Source organism: Muntiacus reevesi, chromosome 6, assembly GCF_963930625.1.
Source record: "Muntiacus reevesi chromosome 6, mMunRee1.1, whole genome shotgun sequence".
NCBI classification, from domain to species: domain Eukaryota; kingdom Metazoa; phylum Chordata; class Mammalia; order Artiodactyla; family Cervidae; genus Muntiacus; species Muntiacus reevesi.
Window position 1 is genome coordinate 10,110,663 of NC_089254.1, and position 25,354 is coordinate 10,136,016.

The 25,354-nt window shown below is 40.1% G+C and overlaps 1 protein-coding gene and 1 pseudogene across 7 annotated transcripts in view; one reads left to right on the forward strand and one right to left on the reverse strand.

Moving 5' to 3' along the window:
* Positions 1-25,354, reverse strand: part of HEPACAM2 (HEPACAM family member 2) — a 52,853-nt gene that overhangs the window by 22,915 nt on the left and 4,584 nt on the right. For 5 of the 7 annotated variants that reach the window (XM_065938649.1, XM_065938648.1, XM_065938651.1 and 2 more), the window contains exons 2-4: positions 22,923-23,276; positions 18,925-19,209; positions 1,565-1,861 (exon numbers count right to left, since the gene is read on the reverse strand). In XM_065938649.1, the coding sequence (XP_065794721.1) occupies positions 1,565-1,861; positions 18,925-19,209; positions 22,923-23,276 (936 nt within the window). The remainder of the gene's footprint in view (positions 1-1,564; positions 1,862-18,924; positions 19,210-22,922; positions 23,277-25,354) is intronic. The other 2 variants (XM_065938650.1, XM_065938654.1) reach the window with 1 other exon arrangement.
* On the forward strand, positions 5,981-7,927 carry LOC136171028 (ubiquitin-conjugating enzyme E2 variant 1 pseudogene; annotated as a pseudogene).

The window sequence follows — 25,354 nt, forward strand, 5'->3', positions numbered from 1 at the left end:
ATATGAGTAAAAACAAAACCTCACCATGCTGGTATGTAAATTCCAGTGGACGTAGATGATTTTTGCAAATATGAATACTCTTGACTTTAAGGAGTCTTGGGAAGATCCCACCTACCATATATTTATCAATCTGTATATTTATAATAGTCTTATAACTTTTAATAGCTCATTATGAGTTTTTAAATAAATTTAATAGGCTATGGAGAAAAAAGTCACCATAAACAAGTGGGTGTCACGCTTGTGCTTGTTGAATATTCAGATCCCATATACGAGCTGCCAGGTTCTGATCCGAAAGGTCTGAGGTATCTTAATGAAAATATATTATTAGATATCCCTATGTGATTCTGATGCACATGGCCTACAGGTCAAGTACTTAAAATTCTAAGGATTATATTCTTGTTTTACTTATTAAAAAAATATGCACTGACTTTCTATGTAATGGGCCCTATTCTAGGCACCAGGGCTATAAAGACAAAGAAAGAGAAGGCACAAATGGAGGAGATATTTAGGAGGACGAGGAGGAGAAGGGGAAGGGAAAGGAGAAGAAGAGAAGAAAGAAGGAGGAAAGAGGAGAGAGGAGAATGGACTTGAGAGATAGGAAGAAAGGAAAATGGACAAACTTGATTGGATGCTGGTCAGGCAATAAGCAAGAGAAAGGAGTCTGGGATGGCATTTAGCTTTCTGGCTAAGGTTGGTAGCTACTAGGACCATTCATTTAAATAGGGAAACAGAAAGAATAGCAATTGGAGGGAAAAGAAGATGTCTCACTTTTGATATATTGGACCTGCATGCTGCCTCTGGCATGTCAAAGTGGAGACATTTAGAAGGTAATTGTGTATACAGTTTTAGAGCCTTACAAATTTGGGATGTACCAGTGTCACATGAAACTGCGGGAGTGAATGAAATCATACAGTAGAGAGAAGAGCAGGCTCAGAAAGTTGGGAATTTGGTGGACCTAAGTATTTTAGGCAATGATTCTTAACTCTTTGGATTTATGACCTTTCTAAAAATTAGATGACTTCTAAAAATGCCAAATTTCACAAGTCTACAAAATTCTGTAGTTTCCAAGGTGCTGAGACCCCTGTTGCTAAATCCCAAATCCCACAGATTTCAGGTTTCAAATGGTGAAAGAAGAAGGGAAGCCCATGAAAGACAGTGAGAACGAAGCTAGATGGTAGGGAAATCGCATTTCTAATTCATGGAGGTGTGTTCGTCTGACTTAATGCAACAGTATATATAAACTTCTATAAATGAGGAATCTGCTTCTCTTTTATTCCCCTTTGTAAAATCAGGAAAGTAAGAACGCACATTTAGAAGGATTGTACTGAATTCTCTTTTTCTTTATAGTCCCTCAGAGCTAGCAACTGATTTCTCTCTCCACTATTCTTTGGGTTTTTTCCTTTGACTGTTAGAAACCATGACTTAGTTAACTCAAAAAAGAGTTTCCTAGAATATATGATACACACAATGATATTCTCTTCCACACAAATATAAAATAGGAGCAGAGCAAGGCTAACATGCATTTGGGTTTCATCGGGATCCCTACCTTTTACGTTCCACTTACCTACAGAAGTGATGATGATGGTGAAATGAGTTTCATCTCGCCTTCCAGTTATGTTGTTGTAAGCACAGCACACATAGTCGGTTGTCTTCTGGGCTATTTTCTCGGATGCAACTTCCAAGCGAGGCCCATGCTTAATGACATATGTGGCATTGTTTGTCCTCTGGATCCAGGAGTAGGTGTTGGGAGGATAAGAATCAGCAGAACAATCAAACAAGATGGCTTCTCCAATATCCACAGTGAACACTTCCCCTACTTTTAGTCCTCTATCAGAATTAACTCGAAGTCCATAAGGTCCATCTACATTAATTGAAAAGAAAAATATAGGGGTGACATAAATAATCACAATATAGTTATTGAGCTTGGGAGAGTTTAGCACCATTTTACTTTCATGAAAGTCTTCATGTTAAACTTGGGCAATTAGGTCCTCATTTAGACTCCCAGTAAATGATAAGGACCTAAAAGTGTTTTATTCTGATATCCATGGAAAAGGAAGTCATTTGAGATGCAATTGAACTTGTCTGAAATAGTGAAAGCCTTGAAATTTAGGATATAATTTTACAGACACTGTTATAATAATTGTGGTGCTAAGCTTTTGAGTCATGTATAGATAAATCTATAAGTTTGTTAGACAAATTCCATCTTTCTGAAACTGCAACTGTACTTAAAAGTAATTTTAAAATAAATTATGGCTTCTATTTTCTCTTTGACAACTTTTTTTGAGGATTATCTATTTTTCTTCTAAGTGTTGGGACAATTGATGCAAATATTTAAAAGTTATATAGTTTTACATGGAGCACAAACTTATGCAAAAAAGTATAGGAGTGTTCCATATTTTCATGACATTTTAAGAGTTAAAAAAAATTTAAAAATCCCTCCCCACAAGCTAAGTTTAGATTCCATTTGGAAAAAATACATCTTCATTACTATCAATAAACTACTTAATCATGGATATCCCACGGTGTTTTTTCCTTACATAGCAATATTCCTGGAGCAGGTTGCTATTTCTATGGCACCAGATTGTCTGCAGATAAAGATACATTTTCCATTGTTTCTTCAGAGAACAAATAAGAAGAGATTTTTAAAAAGTATTCCCCAGCTATACAGGTTTTTCTCATTCAGTTATATCCTGACTTATATTCTAAAAACTTTAAGGTTTAGGTATTACTGTGCTCATATTTTAGCTGATCATAATCAGTATTTGTTGGCTATTTGCCATCTGAAGGTACTTTAAGTACTTATGCAGACAACCACATTTAATCTTTAAAGCAATCATATGAGGTAATTGTTTTTCCCATTATAAGGTGAAGGAAGAGATATTTAAAAAATTAATTTCCCCATGGTCACAAAGCTATTAAATAGCAGACCTAGGGTTCTAAAATACATGTATTTAATTATTCATATTGCCTCTCCAAAAAACTGCCAAGTTGTGTAACTTTCTTTTTCAAAACAGTGTCTGTTTTTCTAATTGTATTATTTGTTGCACAATAAATTATTGTCCAATTACATATTAATTCTGTACTCAATCAAGTAGTCATTCAAAAAATACTTGTTTGAGAGATACTAAGTGCTCCATAATACATTTAATATGTGAGTGATAGAAAATGTATAAGACACAGTTCCTACTCTCAAGGAATTTATAAACTGGATAAGGCTATTGATGGTTTGCTCAGAAATAACCTAATCTCAAATGTGCTGATTTAAAAGAAAGTAACACCTGTTCATCTCTCATTGTGTGGAATAATACAATGTGATGATTAGAGAGTAGAATATATAGGTTAAATTCTGACTTTTTCAATGATTAGCAAAATGTTCTTCAAAAGTCACTTAAGCTTTTGGGGTCTCACTTCCTCCCCTTTGCTATAAAAAGATTGACTGGATGACTGGCTGCCAATCTTACTATCTTTGAAATGCCATGATTCATGCCAGGCTTGTTATTTTGGATACTGGCAAGTCAACCTCAAATTTGCCAGTTCCCAGAGTGGTTCTCCATTATGTCAACATTTTCTGACCAACCTACCACTGGGGAGACAAATTTCCTAAGATACAACAGAAACTGAAGGTACATAGCCATAAATTAAATTTAGCTAAAGGACATACACTTTCATATTCGCTTCCTGAAGACACAGAGGCATCCGAAAGAAACCTATAGATTTATATTAATATATATACATGAGATGATCCTGCTTTTAGAAAGCAAACATAAAGGTACCTTCAAATTCAAAGTAATCAGGAACTGGAGATGGAGGATTCGAGTGCAGAGAAATGAATGCTCCTTTCCTGGGCCTGTACTAGAACTCCCATACTGTTTTCTCATTTCATGCTGTGATAGAGCCTCAGGGGAAAATCTCTGTTTTAGAATTGTGTGTTGCAAAGCCACTTAATAGTTAATTGTGTAATGGGGATGAAAAGTTGTTTTCACTTATTCAACCAAAATCAATACTGAGATGCAACTGCACGCATAATACTGTTCTAGGCACTGTGAGGAGACCTGAGGTGCTGTTGCTATTCTCTCAGCTCCAGTGCAGCAGCAGGAGTTGATAGTACTCAAGGACTTGATATCCCCTCAAGTTGATAGCACTGATAGAATATTAGGGAAGCAAAGGTCACTGCTGGTGGACACTGGTTATGGGTCACACCATAGGAAACCAGTGGGAGGAATCAACAGAGGTTTGGAATAACAGAAGACCCCACTGTGTCACAAAGACTGAAGCCAGAGTGCATTTCAGACAGCAGAGCAAGGCAGGCTTGAAAAAGAGAAGTGTGGTCACTCAGTACAAGTTTCTGTCTTTCTACTTGTTTTCAGGGTTTATAGAATATAAAACAAATTGTTTGAAAACACACATAATGATGATAAATATTGCTTTCGAAGTTTGCTGACATTACTCAAAACTTCTTTGGGAACTTTCCATTTGGAATCACTTTAGGACTGCTTCCCCTGTGGTTCATGTAGCAAAGAGTCCACCTGCAATGCAGGAGACCTGAGCTCAATCCTGGGATCAGGAAGATCCCCTGCAGAAGGGAATGGCAACCCACTCCAGTATTCTTGCCTGGAGAATTCCATGGACAAAGGAGCCTGGCGGGTTACAGTTCATGGGGTTGCAAAGAGTCAGACATGACTGAACAAGTAATACTTTCACTTTCTCACAACATAATGGTGTATTCTTAAAAGCAGTAATTCTTCCATTTTGGAGAATGTGTTTGATTTGCAGAGAAAGCCCACAGTAATTTAAAGTGAAGGTAGGTAAATAAGGTTGATTATCTAATTTAATAATCACTTTAGTTTCAAATAAAATATGTTTCTAAAGAAAGGAATCTGATTGTCCTTATTCACCTACCCTATACTCATTTTTATTTTGATTTTGCTACTTCCTCATTTATTGGATTTCATGATTAGCACAATCTTTTCTCTTCTGTCTGTCTTAATTATCTGTTATATCTGTCTCTTCAGAGTTAGCATCAACTATCTCAAACTTCCTCGGTCCCCACACAAGCACCTCTTTCAGTTCTTGGAACTTAATACTTTGATGAATTTAAGTTCCTTGCTTCTGATATGATTCATGAAAATTCAGCATATTTTACCTGATTTTATAAGAAATACATTTCACTGCAGAAAATCCTAAAATTCCAGAGAGGCATGAAGATGAAAACTCATTTGTTTTCATCTCAGAGGACGAACATCCATATTTCAGTGTATGATCTTTAAGTCTTTTTCCTTTCTTTTTTTAAAAAAAAAAAAGTTTATTTATTTATTCTTTTTGGCCCCAGTGGGTCTCTGCTGCTGCACATGGGCTTTCTTTAGCTGTGGTGAGTGGGAGCCACTCTCTAGTTGCAGTGCACAGGCTTCTCATCTTTGTGGCTTCTCTTGTTCCAGAGCTCGGACTCAAGGTGAGTGGGATTCAGTAGTTGTGGCACATGGGCTTAGCTGCTCTGTGGCATGTGGGATCTCCCTGGACCAGGGATCAAACCTGTGTCCCCTGCATCGGCAGACGGATTCTTAGGCAGGAAAGTCCTAAGTCTTCTTTCTTTACCCACCATTTCTCTCTCTCACGCACAGAGATGGGCTGATCTGTTTATCTATCACATTCTACATACTGCTTACAATCTACTTTCTTCTGACTACACGATGATGCTATTTCCTTCTTCATTGCCACGTCAAGCTGACCATCGCCTACTTTGAAATGCAGCCTAGCATATTATTCATGGCATGAGCAATCCAACTGAGGATATTTGGAGTGATTCAACCAGTATGGCCTCTGACATTAAAGATGAAAACAGATGGATAGCTCTATTTTGACTGTGGTTCAGTTTCTTGCCCTTGGCAGAGAACTCCCAACAGAAATGAAACCTTTGCCTCAGGAATGGGTGTTTACTAAGCGACTTATAAAATCATATATCATCTGTTCTGTTTAACAATTTATGGCTGGGTGGGAACAGAACCTAAATTTCCATCATGATGTTGCTTGCCATCCTGTTTGGGAGCAGATGGTAAGTATTTACTGTGAATGACCCTTTTTTCTTTCATATTTATCACTTAGAGCACTTCCCCATGAGCAGTGCCATATGTTGCACACAAAATACAGTGGTTACTGGGTTATAATTTACAACACAGATGGACATACACATTTCGTGAACTGCAAGTAGATACCTGCCTGCATTACTGGCTTGACACCGTATTCCACCAAGGTCAACACCAGGTTATTACATCATAACCTCAACAATACACTGTCACTCTTGACTTTGTTATGCTTTTTTTCTGCAAAAATAAAAAGCAATTCAAGCCTCCAACTAATAAAAATAAATGAAAAAAAAAAAGAAACCAGAAAAAAAAAAGCAATTCCTGTTTTTGTGATGGAAATTGTCATAGAAACAGCACCTTAAGAAAACAGAAGAGGTGATTCATGCTGAAATTTTAAATTATGATTCCCCTCTGTGGGGGAATATTGAAATATCACATTTACTACATTACTGAGGAACTTTGCTAAAGGTCAGAAAAAACAAACAAAAGCAAATGGAGGGCAGCGTGAGGGCCCTGTTGAGATGAAGGGCCCAGCCGTGCAGTGCTGCAAAATGGCCAGAGCAGGCAAGGGGTGAGACGGGAGCCACTCCAGAGGAGTCGGGGGCTGGTGGCTCTTTAGACGACATCGAGGGGTCCCCTAGAGGATGAGGAGGCATTCCCAAATAGATGGAAGTCCTTTGTTGGATGCTGGGTGTCTGAGCGGGGGGAGGAGCCTTGGGGATGTCCATTTGGCCCTGACTTCAGAGAAGCCCCTGAAGAAGAATGAGAGAAAGAAACAGGATCCTGTGGGGTGACTGAGAGGATGCCCCACTGGTTAAGGGGTCCGTTGTGTGATTTCTGCGTAGATCCTAGAGGGTGGAACTGTGAAAAACCCACCAGAATCCTCAGGATGCTCGTGTTATGACAGGTTATTTCCTCCTGCTTTGGCCAGGATCGCAGGGTCTCAAAGAGTAGCCCTTGGCAGCCAGGTCTTTCCTCTGATCCAGCATCCCACAGGCTACCCTGACAACCAAAAACAGAGTGCCAGAAGAGTGAGCCCGTTACATTTTAAATCCGCATATGTTGGAGCAGCCTCATACACACAGTCCTCTTATGAACATTTTACCACGTGGGCGGTGGAGGTTATGGTCTTCCGTTGCATTCAAGAGTGTTCCCCAGAAAGAGCTGGAGCTGGCAGATGAGAACCTGTGGTCTCTTAGCTGGTCTCATTCCCGTGTGTCTCACTGTGTGAACATCTTGTACTGGTTGTAGGCTCTGTCACCTAGCACTGGTTTAGTCGTCACTCTACTGGTAATGAGCCACGTGCCTCTTCCTTCTGGTTGTGCTCGTCAACACAGATAGTTTTGTAAGCAGCAAGCTTGAGGTACAACAACTTACAGCAGTTTTTTGCATGAGTAAAAGTCCCTTGCAATTTCTGACTGTTAGGAAGAACTCGAAGAAGGCCAGAAAGGAGTAGGAGATGGCAGTTAGCTGGGGTCTATAAGATGACGAAAACATGACACAAGATGGACAGGGATGATAATTGGGCCTCCAAGAACAATTTATGAAAACCGAATATACAACCTTAAAATAGAATGTGTACCTAAATACCCAGAAGTACCCCCCTTTGTAAGATTTGTAACAAAAATATGAATGGAGTTAACAGTTCTAATGGTGTGGTAGACCCAAGAGCCATATCAGTTTGCAAATGGCAGAATTCGTATAGCATCAAAGTGATCCTGCAAGAACTTCAGCGCCTAATGATGTCTAAAGAAAATATGAAACTTCCTCAGCTGCCTGAAGGACAGTGTCACAGCAATTATCCAAAAAGAAAACCACAGGCCCTCCCCTGCCCCCATTCAATTTAAGCAGTTTTCTTTTTCCACAGTAGTAAATTTCTAGATATGTCTTGTAGACCTCAAAGTACTAGAAAGAAAGTTCCCGTTCAAAAGGAGTTTATCTTAAGATACTGTTCAGTTCAGTCACTCAGTCATGTTTGACTCTTTGTGACTCCATGGGCTGCAGCACACCAGGCCTCACTGTCCATCACCGACTCCCCAAGCTTGCTCAAACTCATGTCCATCGAGTTGGTGATGCCATCCAACCATCTCATCCTCTGTCGTACCCTTCTCCTCCCACCTTCAATCTTTCCCAGCATCAGGGTCTTTTCCAACAAGTCAGTTCTTTGCATCAGATGACCAAAGTATTGGAGTTTCAGCTTCAGCATCAGTCCTTCCAATGAATATTCAGGACTGATTTCCTTTAGGATGGACTGGTTGGATCTCCTTGCAGTCCAGGGGACACTCAAGAGTCCTCTCCAACATCACAGTTCAAAAACATCAATTCTTTGGTGCTCAGCTTTTTTTGTAGTCAATCTCTCACATTCATACATGACAACTGGAAAAACTGTAGCTTTGACTTGATGGACCTTTGTTGACAAAGTAATGTCTCTGCTTTTTAATGTGCTGTCTAGGTTGGTCATAACATTTCTTCAAAGGAGCAAATGTCTTTTAATTTCATGGCTGCAGTCACCATCTGCAGTTATTTTGGAGCCCACAAAAATAAAATCTCTCACTGTTTCTACTGTTTCCCCATCTATTTGCCATGAACTGATGGGACTGGATGCCATGATCTTAATTTTCTAAATGTTGAGTTTTAAGCCAACTTATTCACTCTCCTCTTTCACTGTCATCAAGAGGTTTTTTAGTTCCTCTTCATTTTCCGCCATAAGGTTGGTGTCATCTGCATATCTGAGGTTATTGATATTTCTCCAGGCAATCTTGATTCCAGCTTATGCTTCATCCAGTCCAGAATTTTGCATGATGTACTCTGCATGTAAGTTAAATAAGCAGGGTGATGATATACAGCCTTGATGTACTCCTTTTCCTATTTGGAACCACTCTGTTGTTCCATGTCCAGTTCTAACTGTTGCTTCTTGATCTGCATACAGATTTCTCAGGAGGCAGGTCAGGTGGTCTGGTATTCCCATCTCTTGAAGAATTTTCCAGAGTTTCTTGTGATCCACACAGCCAAAAGCTTTGGCATAGTCAATGAAGCAGAAATAGATGTTTTTCTGGAACTCTCTCACTTCTTTGATGATCCAGTGGATGTTGGCAATTTGACGTCCGGTTCCTCTGCCTTTTCTAAATCCAGCTTGAACATCTGCAAGTTCACGGTTCATGTACTGTTGAAGCCTAGGCTGAAGGATTTTGAGCATAACCTGGCTAGCCTGTGAAATAGGTGCAGATATATGGTCGTTTGAACAATCTTTGGCCTCTGTTGAGTTTTCAATCTGTGTCAGGTATTGCCTTAGGGATACAGAGGTGAATGACACAGAGCTCCTACTTTTTCCTGAGATGCTTGAGAGTGGGAGACGCTCGTGGAAAGTGCGTCCTGGGGAGAGATGGGCACAGGGTGCTACAGGCACACAGCAAACCTCTGAGGGATGCTGAGGGCTGAGACAAGACGGGGGCAGGTGAGCCTTTCCGAAGAAGATGGTGTTGTGATGGCTGTAATAGGTGAAGGGAGGACAGTGAGAGCGGTTTCCATTAAATGATAAAGATTATAATCATGTTGATGCCATACCAGTAAGATAAATGACAGATCTTCAGCCTACATATTTTATTTAATTCTTAAAGACCAAAACCAAAAAGAAAACAAGAAGAAACAAAAAATATGGCTAATGAAGTGATTTTATGGAAAAAATAATGAATACGTGTTGTGTTTCTATATGTTATATGATGGGTTGTTGTTTTTCAGTCACTAAGTCTGACTGCAACATGCCAGTCTCCTCTGTCCTCCACTATCTCCCAGAGTTTGCTCACATTCACATCCACTGAATCAGTGATGCTATCCAACCATCTCATTCTCTGCTGCCCCCTTCTCCTTTTGCCTTCAATCTTTCCAAGCAACAAGGTCTTTTCCAATGAGTTGGATCTTAGAGTCAGGTGACCACAGTACTGGAACTTCACCTCCAGCATCAGTCCTTCCAATGAATATTCAGGGTTAATTTCCTTTAGGATTGACTGGTTTGATCTCCTTGCCATCCAAGAGACTCTCCAGAGTCTTCTCCAGGACCACAATTTGAAAGCATCAACTCTTCAGTGCTCAGCCTTCTTTGTGGTCCAACTCTCACATCAATACATGACTACTAGTATAAAACCATAGCTTTGACTATATGGACCTTTGTTGGCAAAGTGATGACTCTGCCTTTTAGTATGTTGTCTAGGTTTGTCATAGTTTTCCTTCCAAGAAGCAAGTGTCTTTGGATTTTATGGCTGCAATCACCGTCCAAAGTAATGTTGCAGCCCAAGGAAAAAAAAATTTGTCACTGCTTCCACTTTTTCCTCTTCTATTTGCCATGACGTAATGGGACCAGATGCCACTATCTTAGTTTTTTAAATGTTGACTTTCAAGCCAGATTTTTCACTTTCTGCTTTCACCCTAATCAAGAGGCTCTTTAGCACCTCTTCACTTTCTGCCATTTGAGTGGTATAATCTGCATATCTGAGGTTGTTCATATTTCTCCCAGCAATCTTGATTCCAGCTTGAGATTCATCCCGTCTGGCACTTTGCATGATGTATACTGCATAGAAGTTAAATGAGCAGGGTGACAATATACAGCCTTGATGTATTCCTTTCCCAATTTTGAACCAGTCTGTTGTTACATGTCCAGTTCTAATTGTTTTTTCTTGACCCACATACAGGTTTCACAGGAGACAGGTAAGGTGGTCTGGTATTCCCATCTCTTTAAGAATTTTCCACAGTTTGTTGTGATTCACACACTCAAAGGCTTTAGTGTAGTCAATGAAGCAGAAGTAGGTGTTTTTCAGGAATTCCCTTGCTTTCTCTGTGATTCAGTGAACATTGGCAATTTGGTCTCTGGTTCCTCTGCCTTTTCTAAAACCAGCTCATACATCTGGAAGTTCTCAGTTCATGTACTGCTGAAGCCTAGCCTGAAGGCTTTTGAGCATAAACTGGCTAGCCTGTGAAATAAATGCAGTTGTACAGTAGTTTGAACAATCTTTGGCACTTCACTTCTTTGGAATTGGAATGAAAACTGACCTTTTCTAGTCCGCTGGCTACTGCTGAATTTTTCAAATTTGCTGACATACTGCACGCAGAACTTTAACAGCATCATCTTTTAGAATTTTAAACAACTCAGCTGGAATTCCATTACCTCAATTAACTTTGTTTGTAGTATTGCTGCCTAAGGTCCACTTCACACTCCAGGATGTCTGGATCTAGGTGAGTGATCACATCATAGTGGTTATCGGGGTCATTAAGACCTTTTTTGTATGGTTCTGTGTATTTTCATCACCTCTTCTTAATCTCTTCTGCTTCTGTTAGGTTCTTAACATTTCTGTCCTTTATTGTGCCCAACTTTGCATGATATGTTCCCTTGGTACCTCTAGTTTTCTTGAAGAGATCTCTAGTCTTTCCCATTTTACTATTTCTTTGCATTTTTCATTAAAGAAGGCCTTCTTATCTCTCCGTGCTATTCTCTGGAACGCTGCATTCAGTTGGGTATATTTTTCCCTTTCTTCCTGGCCTTTTGTTTTGCTTCTTTCCTCAGCTATTTGTAAAGCTTCAGACAACCTTTTGCCTTCTTGCATTTCTTTTCTTTGGGATGGTTTTGGTCACTGCCTCCTGTATAATGTCATGAACCTCCATCCATAGTTCTTCAGGCACTCTGTCTATCAAACCTAACCCCTTGAATCTATTAGTCACCTCCAGTGTATAATAATAAGGGATTTGATACAGGTCATACTTGAATGGCCTAGTGGTTTTCCCTAATTTCTTCAATTTAAGCCTCAATTTTGCAATAAGGAGCTCAAATCTGAGCCACAGTCAGTTCCCAGTCTTGTTTTTGCTGACTGTATAGAGCTTCTCCATCTTTGGCTGCAAAGAATATAATTAATCTGATGTCAGTATTGACCATCTAGTGATGTCCACAGATAGAGTCGTGTCTTGTGTTGTTGGAAGAGAGTGTTTGCTACAACTAGTGTGTTCTCTTGGCAAAATTCTTTTGAGCCTTTGTCCTGCTTCATTTTGTACTCCAAGGTCAAACTTGTCTATTACTTCAGGAGTCTCTTGACTTCCTACTTTTGCACTGCTATCCCCTATGATGAAAAGGACATATTTTTTTGGTGCTAGTTCTAGATGTTGTAGGTCTTCATAGAACCATTAAACTCCAGCTTCTTTAGCATCAGAGGTTGGAGCATTGTATTACTTGGATTACATTGGATGACTTGGATTACTGTGATGTTGAATGGTTTGCCTTGGGAACAAACCGAGGTCATTGTGTCATTTTTGAGATTGTACCCAAGTACTGCATTTTGGACTCTTCTGCTGACTATGAAAGCTACTCCATTTCTTCTAAGGGATTCTTGCCCACAGTAGTAGACATAATGGTCATCTGAATTAAATTCACTCATTCCTGTCCATTTTAGTTCACTGATTCCTAAGATGTCTGTGTTCAGTCCTGCCATCTCCAACTTGACCACATCAAATTTACCTTGATTCATGGGCCTACCATTCCAGGTTCCTATGCAATATTGTTCTTTATAGCATCAGACTTTACTTTCACCACCAGACACATCCACAACTGAGTGTTGTTTCTGTTTTTGCCCAGCTGCTTCATTTTCTCTGGAGTTATTAGTAATTGCCTTCTACTCTTTCCCTAATAGCATACTGGATGCCTTCCAACCTGGGGAGCTCATTTCCAGGGTCATATCTTTTTGCCTTTTCATATTGTTCATAGGGTTCTCCCCAAAAGAACAGATGAATGGTTTGCCATTTCTTCCTCCATTGGACCACATTTTGTCAAAACTCTTTACTATGATCCATCCATCTTGGGCGGCCCTGCACGGCATGGCTCATAGGTTCAGTGAGTTATACATGCCCCTTTGCCATGACATATGATCGGTAGTAAATTGCCTAGCACAAATGATGTTTGATTTTTTGAATCAAATCAAACCATGAGTGAATGAGTGAATAAATGAATGAACGAGTGAATAAGTGAAGGTCAAGAAGATGAGATGTTGACCCAGTGAAAGTTTTTGCATTCGAATGCAAAAATTATCAAGAAGATGTTAACACTATTCACAATTACTACATAGTAAGAGTAAAAAAAAAAATCTTTCTTAAATCATCTAGGTAATTCATCGTCACAACGTATAAATGGAACTCACATGGCAAAATTTCCTAAATGTTCTTTCAACTACCTGCCATTAGTCTTTACTGAAGACAGGCATTTCTCTGTGAGGTTTGCATAGATTATGTCTAAAAAGAATGTAAGGAAGAAAGTTCAGTCTATAAATAAGAGATATGTTCTATAAAATCTGAACTTATTCACATGGGGATATTCTAATTCTTTCAAATAACACAGGAAATGAAAGGAAATTTAGGAGTTTAAAGCCTTTATCGGTGTGATTATGGTTTTCCCTCCATTTAAATACTTTACACACCATTTTCTGTGATAATTATAAGATTAGGGCATGAACATGCACATGTTGAAAGAAAGATCTTATTCAATATTTTTACTTTGTCAGATTAAAGTAAACTATATAGCTTAAACAAAAGTGTATTTCAAGATCATGCAAATGACATTTTCATGTATCTGTAATTGCTTATGAAATTTTCCCCAGGAATTTTTCATTTAAATTTATGGCTAAAGTTCAGAGATAGGTAAATAGATGGCAAGATAAAAAGGATTGCTGTAAAGGAAATATTTTCATGTAGAAAAATGAAATGTGTTAAAAAATGGTAATTTTCTGGGGAAGAAAGTTCTTTTCAAAGTATTCTTTCAGTATTCTCTTTGCAGGTATCTTCCAAATTGCACAGGTTTTCCATAATTTCTTGATGTCATGTTGCCAATTATGTCAGCATAGTTTGGGCTCCAGGGGAAAAGAAAAAAAGAGGAAAAGCCAAACAGCTAAAATTATTGAGTTTTTCCTATGTGCCACTCACTGCCTTCTTTATACATAAAATCTCACATAATCCTCCCCATTCCTCTAGAGATAGGGTTTAGCCTTACACTGGGACAGTGTTGATAAGGAGATGAGGAAGCTGACACAGAGTAATAATGGCAGAACCAAAGCTTTAACGCAGGCAGCTTGAATGATAGCTTAGACTCATAACACTGTGCTAAATGCTATACTGTCCAAAGGACATAGCACTTATTGGAGTCTGTATTGAAGCAAAATATGATCAGGTTTTCATCAGTGGACAAAGAATGCTCCACCATAATTTTCTGCTGTCTCTTACTACACTGAGTGATTGTTTCTCTGAATTAATTTTTAGTTGATGATACCTGGTTGGTTTAATATCTTGTTTTCCATTTTGTACCTTTTCTATGTGAATGTAAATTGTTTAGATCAAATAATAAAGAACATCCTAAGGAGTCTCTATATAGCCCTAGATTTGATTTCATTTGTCTGCTCCCATTTTCTTTCACTGTGTTCAGGTAACTTGAATGCTTAGGTCTGTGCTCCCTGGAGTTGAATGGAAGTTTAAATTTATGTCAAAATAACCTTATTCAGTCAAGAATATGACTACATGTACTAACAGATAGTGCCAAATCTAAATTTTTCACTCTAATTCAATGCTGGTCATGCAGATAGTCACAATTTATACTTTGTAAATCCATTTCTCTGTGTTTTAAGGCACACAGAATATTTTCACAGTTATCTGAATATAACGTTACATAAAACTACTATAAAATATAGCTAAAAGTTTACCTACAAAAACAATGTCATTGTTAAAACACAATATAACTAGTGATTGCAATAAATCTTATATAATTTGCTTGAAGAGTGGTATTTTGGTATTTTTTTTGGTGAAAAATTATAATTTCCTTCTTCCTTTATGCTCTTTAATACATTGATAATTTCTCCTCTTTCTGCATGAAGAGACTTGTTCATCTTTGAGACACTGAATTCTGAACTAGGTTGGACTGGCAGATAATCCTCTTTGGATTCCCCTACCCTAATGTTGAATTATACAATGTATGAAGTTTTTTCTATTTCTGTGTGAACAATATTTTTTTGGAAAAAATGTTTTTAAGTTGCTCTTAGATGTGTTTAATTACTGCATGTAGCTCAAATTTGGTGACTTTTTTCTCTGTACAATAGGTTAATAAAATACATCCTACCTCCCTTTTTTCCTTTCCTATATATATTCTTTCTATAATTGTATGACATTCGTGATCTACCTTGAAAACATGCTCTCTAGACAAACATTTCTTGATTTACCCTAGAATACGTTTGTATATTTATTTATAAAATATTCTGCAGTCTTCTAAAAAATATGAGCTTTCTTAAAAAATAATTTTCCTAATTGTTTACCAAGTGATGCCTGGTGTTCAAAGCTCCCTGCAATCTGACGCTGCTTTTCAAAGCTCTGCTTATGCCGCTTAGCTTTTATGAAAGACCTGCATTAATACCTGTTTTAGCTGACTGAGAGAAGTCTGAAGAGGACTTTTGCTTTCTCGAAAAAAAGATGAAAAGTGAAAAACAGCGTTCAGAGTTTGTTTTCCAGGAACTGTTTTAGAGGTAGTGGGCTACCGAGCAGCAAAAGTGGTGCCCCCAAGCTCCTTCCCAGGGAACTACACTCAGCATCTCAGCATCAAGCCTCCGTAGCTCTGAACTATGTGGGCACCTCTGTTTTATTTTGACTCACTTTTCGCATCCCTTAGCAAGACAGGTCATAAGGTAATGCTTGTTTACTTTGCACCATTTTGATTCATACAAGGTTTCAAAGGAACATTCCATCTTCTGACAGAGGGGAGTGGGGAAGCTCTATCTATTCCTTGCTGCATCTTATACTCCAGTCAAACTGGACCACTTGCCAAATACTCTGATCTCTGCTTAGCGTCTGTGCCTACTCTCCCTAGTGCCTGAAATGTTTTTCCAGACATGTCCTCTTGCCCCCTTCAAATCCATCGTTCAAGGTCCATCTCAAATGTTATTTCCTACAACAAGCCTTCTCTCCAGCTAGAAGTAATGTTTTCCTTCTCTGAATTCCCAAAGACACATAATATTGTAGTAATAATAGTAGCCAACAGCTATATACCATTTACTATGGGCCTGTCACTGTGGGGCTTTCTTAGTGACTCAGATGGTAAAGAATCTGCCTGCAATGCAGGAGACCTGGGTTCGATCCCTGGGTGGGGGAGACCCCCTGGAGAAGGAAATGGCAACCCACTCCAGTAGTCTTGCCTGGAGAATTCCCTGGACAGAGCCACCTGGCGGGCTACAGTCCAAAGGGTAGCAAAGAGTTGGACATGACTGAGCAACTCACACTGAGTCACTGTTCTAAGCAAGTTACGTACAGCAACAGATTTAATCCAAATAACAACAGTACCGAGGAAGTAGCTACTATCATTATCACCATTCTATAGATGAGGAAACTAAGGCACAAGAGAGCTAAGTCAGCAGAAGCAGGATTTGAACCCGGGCCTTCTGTTCCCGAGTTCTGTGCTCACGCTGTGCTCCTTTGCAGGCATTCCTGCAGTATCTATGACGGTCTCACACATTTCATGGTCACATTATCTCACTTCTGCTAAAATACCGGATAGCTTCCAGTGTTAAGAAGCAGCGTGCCATGATCCTAGCCTGTGCAGCGTTCCCGTTCCCTCGACTTCTGGGTGAATTTGGCCACAGGGGATTCCTGGCAGAAGATTAGAATGAGGGAGGAGAATGAGGCTGAGGTGTTTGTTTTCCTTGTTCCTTTCCTCATTCTGGCTGTTTCTTTCCACCAGAGGCCCCTGCTTTATGAAATTTTACTTTTCAAGGTCTCTAGTAACCTCTCCTTGCACCTGTCCTTCTGGATCTAGGTGCAGAATCAGGTTTATTGGTAACAGTCTGGGTTTCTCCTACATCTCATTCACATCTTTGTACTTAGTCCCTTTGATTATCCTGACCTGTCATTTGTCCACTGCTGAAATCCAAATACAGCCAATAAACACATTAAAAGATTTTTAAAAAGAATCAATGGTTCCATTTTTCTTATCTTAATCTTGCTTAACAAAGCAGATCTTATTGTATACCTTTATCAAACCACTGTATTACACTTCCCAGAAGTTACTTTTCTGACCACATTTCTGGAGCTCAGTTTTATTGTTAAGCTTGATCTAGCTGAAAAAAAAAAAACACCTACATACGCTGGTGCTTTTCCTCAAAGAATTAATAACACACATTCTCAAGAAAGACTATCAATTTTCTATTGAAGAAAACAGAAGACAGATGTATTGATAACCCAAACAGCCTCCACTTACTGAATCCCTGCTTGGTGTCAGTCACTGGCTAATTTTCAGACAGGATTTCATTTATTGTAGGGAAGTAGTTTTAACCATCTCCATTTTATAGATGAGGCCCAGAAAGGTCAGGGACTTCTTTAGGTCGCATATGTAGTGACAGAACCCATTGCCTGTTTAGGTCTGTCTACCTCCTAAACACTTAAACAATAGTCTTTAGGGCCTTTCTGGGCATTGTGGAGATATGTTTGAAGAGGGGGTAGATATATTTACAAGGCTTAATTCTACCCTTGTGGTTCAACCAGCTGAACCCTCCACCCTCACGCCACAGGGTGAGAAGTTTTCCTTTGCCATGCCCTGTTTATTTTGTTATACTGCTATTGTGGCCATGCACTAAGTCAGCTACAATGGTAACTGATCAGATGGCTTCCCAATGTGAAAAGCCATTGGTTCAACTTGGGGAGGTTTTGCACATACCACTCCCTCTCTCCTGCACTCAGGGGACGTATGGCAATGTCTAGAGACACTTTTAGTTGTCACAACTGGAGGGAAGGGTGCTACTGGTGTGTAGCAGGTAGGGGCTAGGCAGCTGTTAGACACCCTATAATGCAAAGGACAAGTACCCACAACAAAGAGTTGTCCAGTCAAAGTGTCATTAGGGTGGAGGCTGAGAAACTTTGTGAGAGGCTGAAAGTAGGATGCAAGGCTAAACATATTAGAGGTGGTGCTGCAGAGTAGAGGTGATGGGGAAAAGTAATACAATCAAGAGAGATCTTGCATGGGTTGATGATGATCATACGACATGAACTGAAAAGTTTAGTGAACTTAACTTTGTACATGAGATTAAAATCACAATGATAACAACAGCAACTACAGCAACAGAAAAAAGAACCAAAGAAAAGTGAAACCTGAAATAATTACAGATTCGCTGGGAAGCTGAATAACTTGCTGCAGAATAATTAGGTTTTCTCTGTGATCCTCTCTGCACCTTGCCTCTAAAAATGGGGCTGAGAAAATGGGCAGAAAGACTAGACATTCCCTGGGCCCTATTACCCACATATAACCTGGGAACATTCTTTCTCCCAGTGGTCAGCTCCAGAGCACATCCCTGTCCCATTTTATGATGAACAACTCTCCCTCCTTGCGGGTGAATAAATCAATGCCTTCTGCATGGTTCTTGAAACTGAGTTCATGGTTCTTGAAACTGAGGTTTCTATTTTTCATTGGCAATAAGGTCACAGAATGCACTGAGTCAGAGAATATATTCAAAAGACCAGTATCTCAACTGGGTCTTCAAGAAACTGGGCTGTGCAAGTAACTATACTTCCTGACAAGACAGTGCCTAGGAAGTACAACTGCAGCTGGCACTGAGTTACGATAGTGGTGAGAACCAAATGGCACCTGGCATTGATGTTCTCTGCGACAACTCTGGTGAAAACTTCCCAGAAGAAAACTCAGTCGATCAGACATGTCTGACTTTTGTGACACCACAGACTGCGGCCCATCAGGCTCCTCGGTCCATAGAATTTCCCAGGCAAGAATACTGGAGTGGGTTGCCATTTCCTTCTCCAGGGGTATATAAATATATTTACATTTAAAAAAACTTACAGTATATGGTAGGCATAATGATGTCGCTTTCCATCTTACTGACAGGGTTCTTCACCAGACAACTGTAATTCCCAATGTCTTCTTTGGTCACTGGAGCAATATGAAGGCTGTTGTTCTGAAGAGAGAAGGAGTTGGTGGAGCTGGTGTGGACAGGCCTCCCATTCTTCAGCCACTGGTAAACCCGCCGGCTGCCCCCTTCCACGAGGCATGTCAGAGTCATGTTTCCCACGTACTCCACAGCCCCAGAGGAAGGCTGAACCTGCACCACTGGTTTCGTGACAGGGTCTGCAACATCAAAACAAGAGAAATAATCTTTGTCACCCCAGGATTATAATTAAAGTCTAGGAGGTCTTTCACATGTTTTAAATCCTAGGAAAATGATTCCAAAATTTTGTACTTTTTAAATGTAGACAGCTCAGGAAGTAATTAAAGAAGAGGATAAAAAAGTCATTACCAATAGAAAATGATGACATAAAAATATCATTTATAGCAGAGATAACCAATTCTAGAACTTAATCTTCAAGAATTTTGTAACGAAAACATTTGGTTTATAGATGATGCAGTTAGCGGTGAAGAACATCAGCTTCCTTACTTCCTGTTCATTGTGCCCCCTCCAACACCATAAAGGTCTACTCTCACAGGCAAATCTTACGTGGTTATTCCCCTCTCTTGGTTTGTCCTGCTATCCCGAGAGCAGTTGGTTGGGACAGACGTGGTGAACCCAAATTCCTATCCACTATCTGCAAAATACAAAGCTTAGACATACTATACTTTGGGGGTATAAAGCAAAAGTTTTAAAGAATCATATTTTCACCATTTACTTTTCCTCCTATGTAAGAAAGCTAATTATATGTTTTAATTGCTGTGCATTTGTAATGCAGCATTATTTCAGTCACTGTACCATGTTAGTCTCTTTAACAAACCAAAGCCTATTATTAACTTTCCTTCTATGCAAAATTACAAGTCACACAGAGAGAGTGAGAAGATAAATAAGTAACAGACAACTGGTTCCAGTATTTAGCTTTGAATTCCTATCAGACTTCTAATTGGAGTTGATGTACCTTCTCAGGTAAATTTGTTTTGACTCATGCTCACTTTCATTTTACACTGGCAAATGTGCATTACAGCATATACAGATTCAATCCTGCCACCCAGAGAAGACAGGAAAGAAGAAAGGAGTTTGAAAAGCAAACTGCAGGAAAGCTGGATAGCCCTGAAGGCTCCAGCCTTTCTCAAGATGGAGGCAATCAAGATGTCCATTCATTTTAACCCTTTATATTCCCTGGCAAGAGCAAATGGTTTGGAGTAGCTTTTGCTTACAGTATCATGATTTAAAAAGAAAGACTGTTTGGTACATTTATTATGTAGAAATAGTTTTTGCTTCAAAAATGCCTGTGCATGGAAATATTATATGTAATATGGGAAAAGTCAAATAGGTAACATCTAAAGTCTTGTATAGGGAGAACCAATCATTAGAAAAGATGCTGGCACTGTGATCATGCACTTGGGTTTAACAGTGTCACTCAGAGGTGGAAGTTCCCAAGGAGATTTTTTACACAGGTCCTGTGCATGTGTGCTAAGTCACTTCAGTCACGCCCAAATCTTTGTGATCCCATGGACTGCAGCACGCTAGGCTCCTCTGTCCATGGGATTCTCCAGGCAAGAATACTGGAGTGGGTTGCCATTTCCTTCTGCAACACAGGTCCTAAATCCCTACTAAGACCTTTTGGTTGCAGGGGGAAGGGGAAAGATAGAAGTAGGTTAATAAGAGGTATAAACTATCACTACAAGATAAGTAAGCTATAAGATATATTGCACAGCATGGGGAATATAGCCACTATTTTATAGTAACTATAAACAGTATAATCTATAAAAATTTTGAATTATTATATTGTATACTATGAAACTAATATAACATTGTAAATCAACCACTGGCTCAGTGGTAAAGAATCTGCCTGCAATGCAGAGATGCAGGTTCAATCCCTGGGTTGGGAAGATGCCCTGGAGAAGGAAATGGCAACCCACTCCAGTATTCTCGCCTGGAGAATTCCATGGACTGAGGAGTCTTGCAGGCTACAGTCCACGAGGTTGCAACAGAGTAGGACATGACTTAGTGACTACAAAAACAAGTAAGAGGTACAAACTAATATGTATAAAACAAGTGAACTACAAGGATATATCATACAGCACAGGGAATATAGTCAATATTTTACAATAACTACAAGTGGAGTATAATCTATAAAAATTCTGAATTATTACATCATATACCTAAAACTAATATAATATTGTAAATCAACTATACCTAACATTTTTTTTCAATAAAGAACTTCTGGCTCCGTTTTCCTCGACACATCCAATTGCACTACACATTAACAAGGAATGGATGTTCTATTAAAAGCTTGGGGGGAAGAGATAGGGTATTAGCCAGGAGAGTTTCATGAAAGTGTAAAAAATGCCCTCCTTTTCTCTCCCCAGAGTTCCCCTCTAGGCACCTGCTGCCACAGCCTGTGTCTTTGTTCCCCGGCAATGTCTCCAGGTCCACTCATTTCCTGGGCACATATTTACTGAGTGCCTACGAACGCCCAGCATCAGGGATTAGGCAGTGAGGACAAAGCAGCAGACAATATAAAGCCTACTCCCATGGATCTTGTATTCTAGACCAGGAAGAGAAGCAATAAAAGAAATAAATGCATGTAATATATCCAGTGTTATGAAAAGAATAAAGCGGAACTCAAGGTAAATAGTAACTCTCTTTCTCACCCTCTCTCTCAGTTTGGGGGAATGAAGTTATAATTTACATAAGGTGGTCACAAAAGCCTTCACAGGTAAAGTGGCACTCTGGCTAAGACGATAAAGAAATAGGGGAGGGAACCAGGCTAGCATGTGAGAGAAGAGCAATCTATGTAGAGTGAACAGCCAAGCGCAGAGACACTGAGGTATGAGAGTGTTTGGCTTGTTCTAGGAATAGCAAGGAGGCCAGAGCGGTGAGGGGAAGAGAGGTGGGAAGGGGTCAGAGGAGGACTGGGTATGTTGGGAGGGATCACATGGGCCTTGAGGGACGCTGTTGGCACTTTGGCTTTGATTGTGAGTGAGACAGGAAGCCACAGGAGGATTTTGAGCTGCAGGAGGCAGGGGTGGAAGCAGGGAGAGTGGGCACAGACTATTTGGAGAGTCCAGGCCAGAGCTGATGGTGGGCTTGAGTAGGGCAGCTGTGGGGGCAGCGAGAACTGACTAACTCACCTCTGTCTATATTATGAGGGTAAAGCTGAGAGGGTTAATTTGTGGACTGGATGAGGATGTGAGAGAAAGACAGAGTCAAGGGTGATGGCAGAGTGCAACTGATGGAATGAAGCTTGCATTTGCTAAAACAGAGGAATACTGTTAAACAGAGAGGGTTGGGGGAAAAATCAAAAATTGTGCTTTGAACATGGTATATTATCTTTAAGGTACACTGCTTACATATCTCACTAAGGAAAATAAATGTTTGAAAGTTACCTGAATCCCATCCTTCCTCTGAGGACATTCCCAGCACCTTCTGCTGTTCCTCAAGTATGGTCACTGAGCAAGTCTCAACCTCTCCCAGTGTACCAAAATTAATAAAAACAAACAAACAAACAAAAAAACCCGCACAAATCTTTATGTGACAAAAAATAGGGTTCTTCCCAGGTTGCATTCTGCTAATGAAAAATAAAATTTTCTCCATCTCATCACATCAGCAACTTTACACTTGATAGTTTCCAGGCAAACAATAACTCCTACTTACTGCTTGATTACCTTTAGCTGGGCACTGTGCATATCCTTTCTACGTATGTTCTTATTTAATCCCCAGAAAGCCTCTTGAGGTGGATAATGCCATTCATGCCATGAGACACTGAGGTTTTGAGGGTTAATGTGCCCAAAGTTGCAGAGCAGACCCTAAAGCCCAGGTAGCCTAGTCTCCTAAGCCACTGCTTACTGCGGTGCTACTCAGCAGGCGATGTGACTCACAGTGGACTTACCATCAACCGTGACTTGAATCTTCTGACTAGCTGACAGAGTTCCATTTCCCTGGATGTTGATCTTCACAATGTAATTGCCTTCATCGGTGAACTGCAGTGGGTTGATGAGCAGGGAGGCGTTGGGTGGCATCATGGTGAATTTGTGCTGGTATTCCAAATCAGGAACCACAGACTTGTTCACGGAGCCCAGCAAGTACTTGGGCATCGTATGAGGTCTCTCAAAAAGCCATATGACCTGGATGTCTGATGCTGGAGTGTGGAATCCATAGTGCACGGGGAGATAGAGAGCCTGACCCCTGATGCCATGGACGGTCTGTGATGGCACTGCCACCTTCAGCCCCGAGCAAGCACCTGCTGTGAAGGAAAGGAAAGCTGTAAAGACCCTGAGCCACATTTCATAACCTAAAGGCACAAAACGAGAGAGAACCTGATCGGGGGACAATCCTTTACAAAGAAGAGAGGCTTCTAGGTACTGACTAGTCTAGCACTGGTTACCTGTAGAGGTAAATATTTGTCTCTGAAATGAGCATTTTAAAAACTCCACCCAAGGACCGTGTGGATCGCATGACCTCTTTAAATGCATAATGAAAAGGAAAAGCAGAAGTTATTATCTCCGACTGTTAAAGAATAATGGGAAAAGGAGAACTGGGATAGACGATTAGTTCTGAAGTCCAATGAAACCTTTAAAAAAATTGAAATTGCGACTGTATTAATGTCTGAGTCATATCATATCCTAATCAGGCTATGTGATTGAGGGTCTACTTCCTCTTGAGAATCTTCCTTCACAGTCTTCTGATGTGACTTGGTGGTCCCTAATTGGAAGATTTTCCCTTTAGTCAAAGCCTTGTCAGATGCAAATATCCTAAGGACAATGGTAGCAAACCATTACTAGCTGTGATTGATTATTACTGCTTAGAAGCGGGGATCTGGTTTGTGTGTTTACAGTAAGAGACAGGAAGGGATGGAGCCGAGTGGAGCCCGCGGAGCCTGGTGAGATGGGAGACCAGCAAGACGGCTGGGCCAGAGCAGTGAGTGCCTTAGGGCCACGGCAAACACTCAGGCAATTTTATTGTGAGCAAGACGGGAGCACGACCAGAGTTTTGTGAGCAGGAGGGATAGGGGTTTTCTTCTTATTTTTTTTTAAGGTGTACTCTAGCTTCTGTGAGAACAGACTGAATCAGGGGAAAGAGCAGAAGGGAGCCCACTTAGAAGGTGCCTGCAATAAAGTAGGCAAGACAGGGCTGTGCTCTCGATAAGGGTGGTAGTAAAAGATACTATGAGAAAAGACTGGTGGTGCCTACAGTATTTGATGACACGTTGGGAGTGGGATAAACAAAGGTGAGTGAAGAATGATTCTAAGGTTGATGACTTGATCAACTGGAAGAATAGAGTTGTCATTTATTAATGAGCAGCTAATAAATTAATCATGGGGAGACATTTTTGGAAGGCATTTTGTCTTATGGACAGAAGGGCCTGGCAGGCTACAGTCCATAGGACTGCAGAGTCACAACTGAAGCGACTTATCATGCATGCAGAGACATCTTACAATTTCAATTCCGTCTTATGCAAAGTTTTTATCTTCTTTCATTGCTTCTCCCTTTTTATCTCTACTAGCAAGGGGATCTTTAGGATTTATCTGATTCATATTATGAAAAGCCATCAATATTAAGAAGGGAATGGTAGAAAGATCTGTTTGTACAATGATTTTCTTTGGAGAAACTGAAAGATGCTGGTCTGCTCCTGTGAGGAATAAAAAGCCACCAACAGGAAATTTTCTTCTTTCCTTCCCAGGGTGAAGGTCAGAGCAAAGATTTCCATGGTTTTAGTTTTTGGGTAGCTGTTAGTGAACTCTTGCCTGGAAAATCCCATGGATGGAGGAGCCTGGTGGGCTGCAGTCCGTGGGTCGCTAAGAGTCGGACACGACTGAGTGACTTCACTTTCACTTTTCACTTTCATGCATTGGAGAAGGAAATGGCAACCCACTCCAGTATTCTTGCCCGGAGAAACCCAGGGACGGCGGAGCCTGGTGGGCTGCTGTCCATGGGGTCACACAGAGTCGGACATGACTGAAGTGACTTAGCAGCAGCAGCAGCAGTGAAGAGTGAGACCCTGGGGCCAGCAGGGAAGTCAGAACAAAGAACTGAAGAGGAGAAAGAACAAAGAAGGATGGAAGAGGTTACAGGGAGAAGATACACAGTTGAAACTGACTATATGGACTGAAAATTAGGTGACTTTCTGGGAAAAATAAATGTGTGTCTTACAGACTCCTTGGCCTCTGTGTATATTTGTGACTGACTTGTAATTTTTTTTTTCCCTGACAATGGGTTGTATCTGCACATTTCATTTTAATGATTTGGTCCATTACAAATGAGTTACAAAGGTATGAGCATTTACTTATATTTTCTTTTCTGACAAGTGCAAGAATGTTAAAT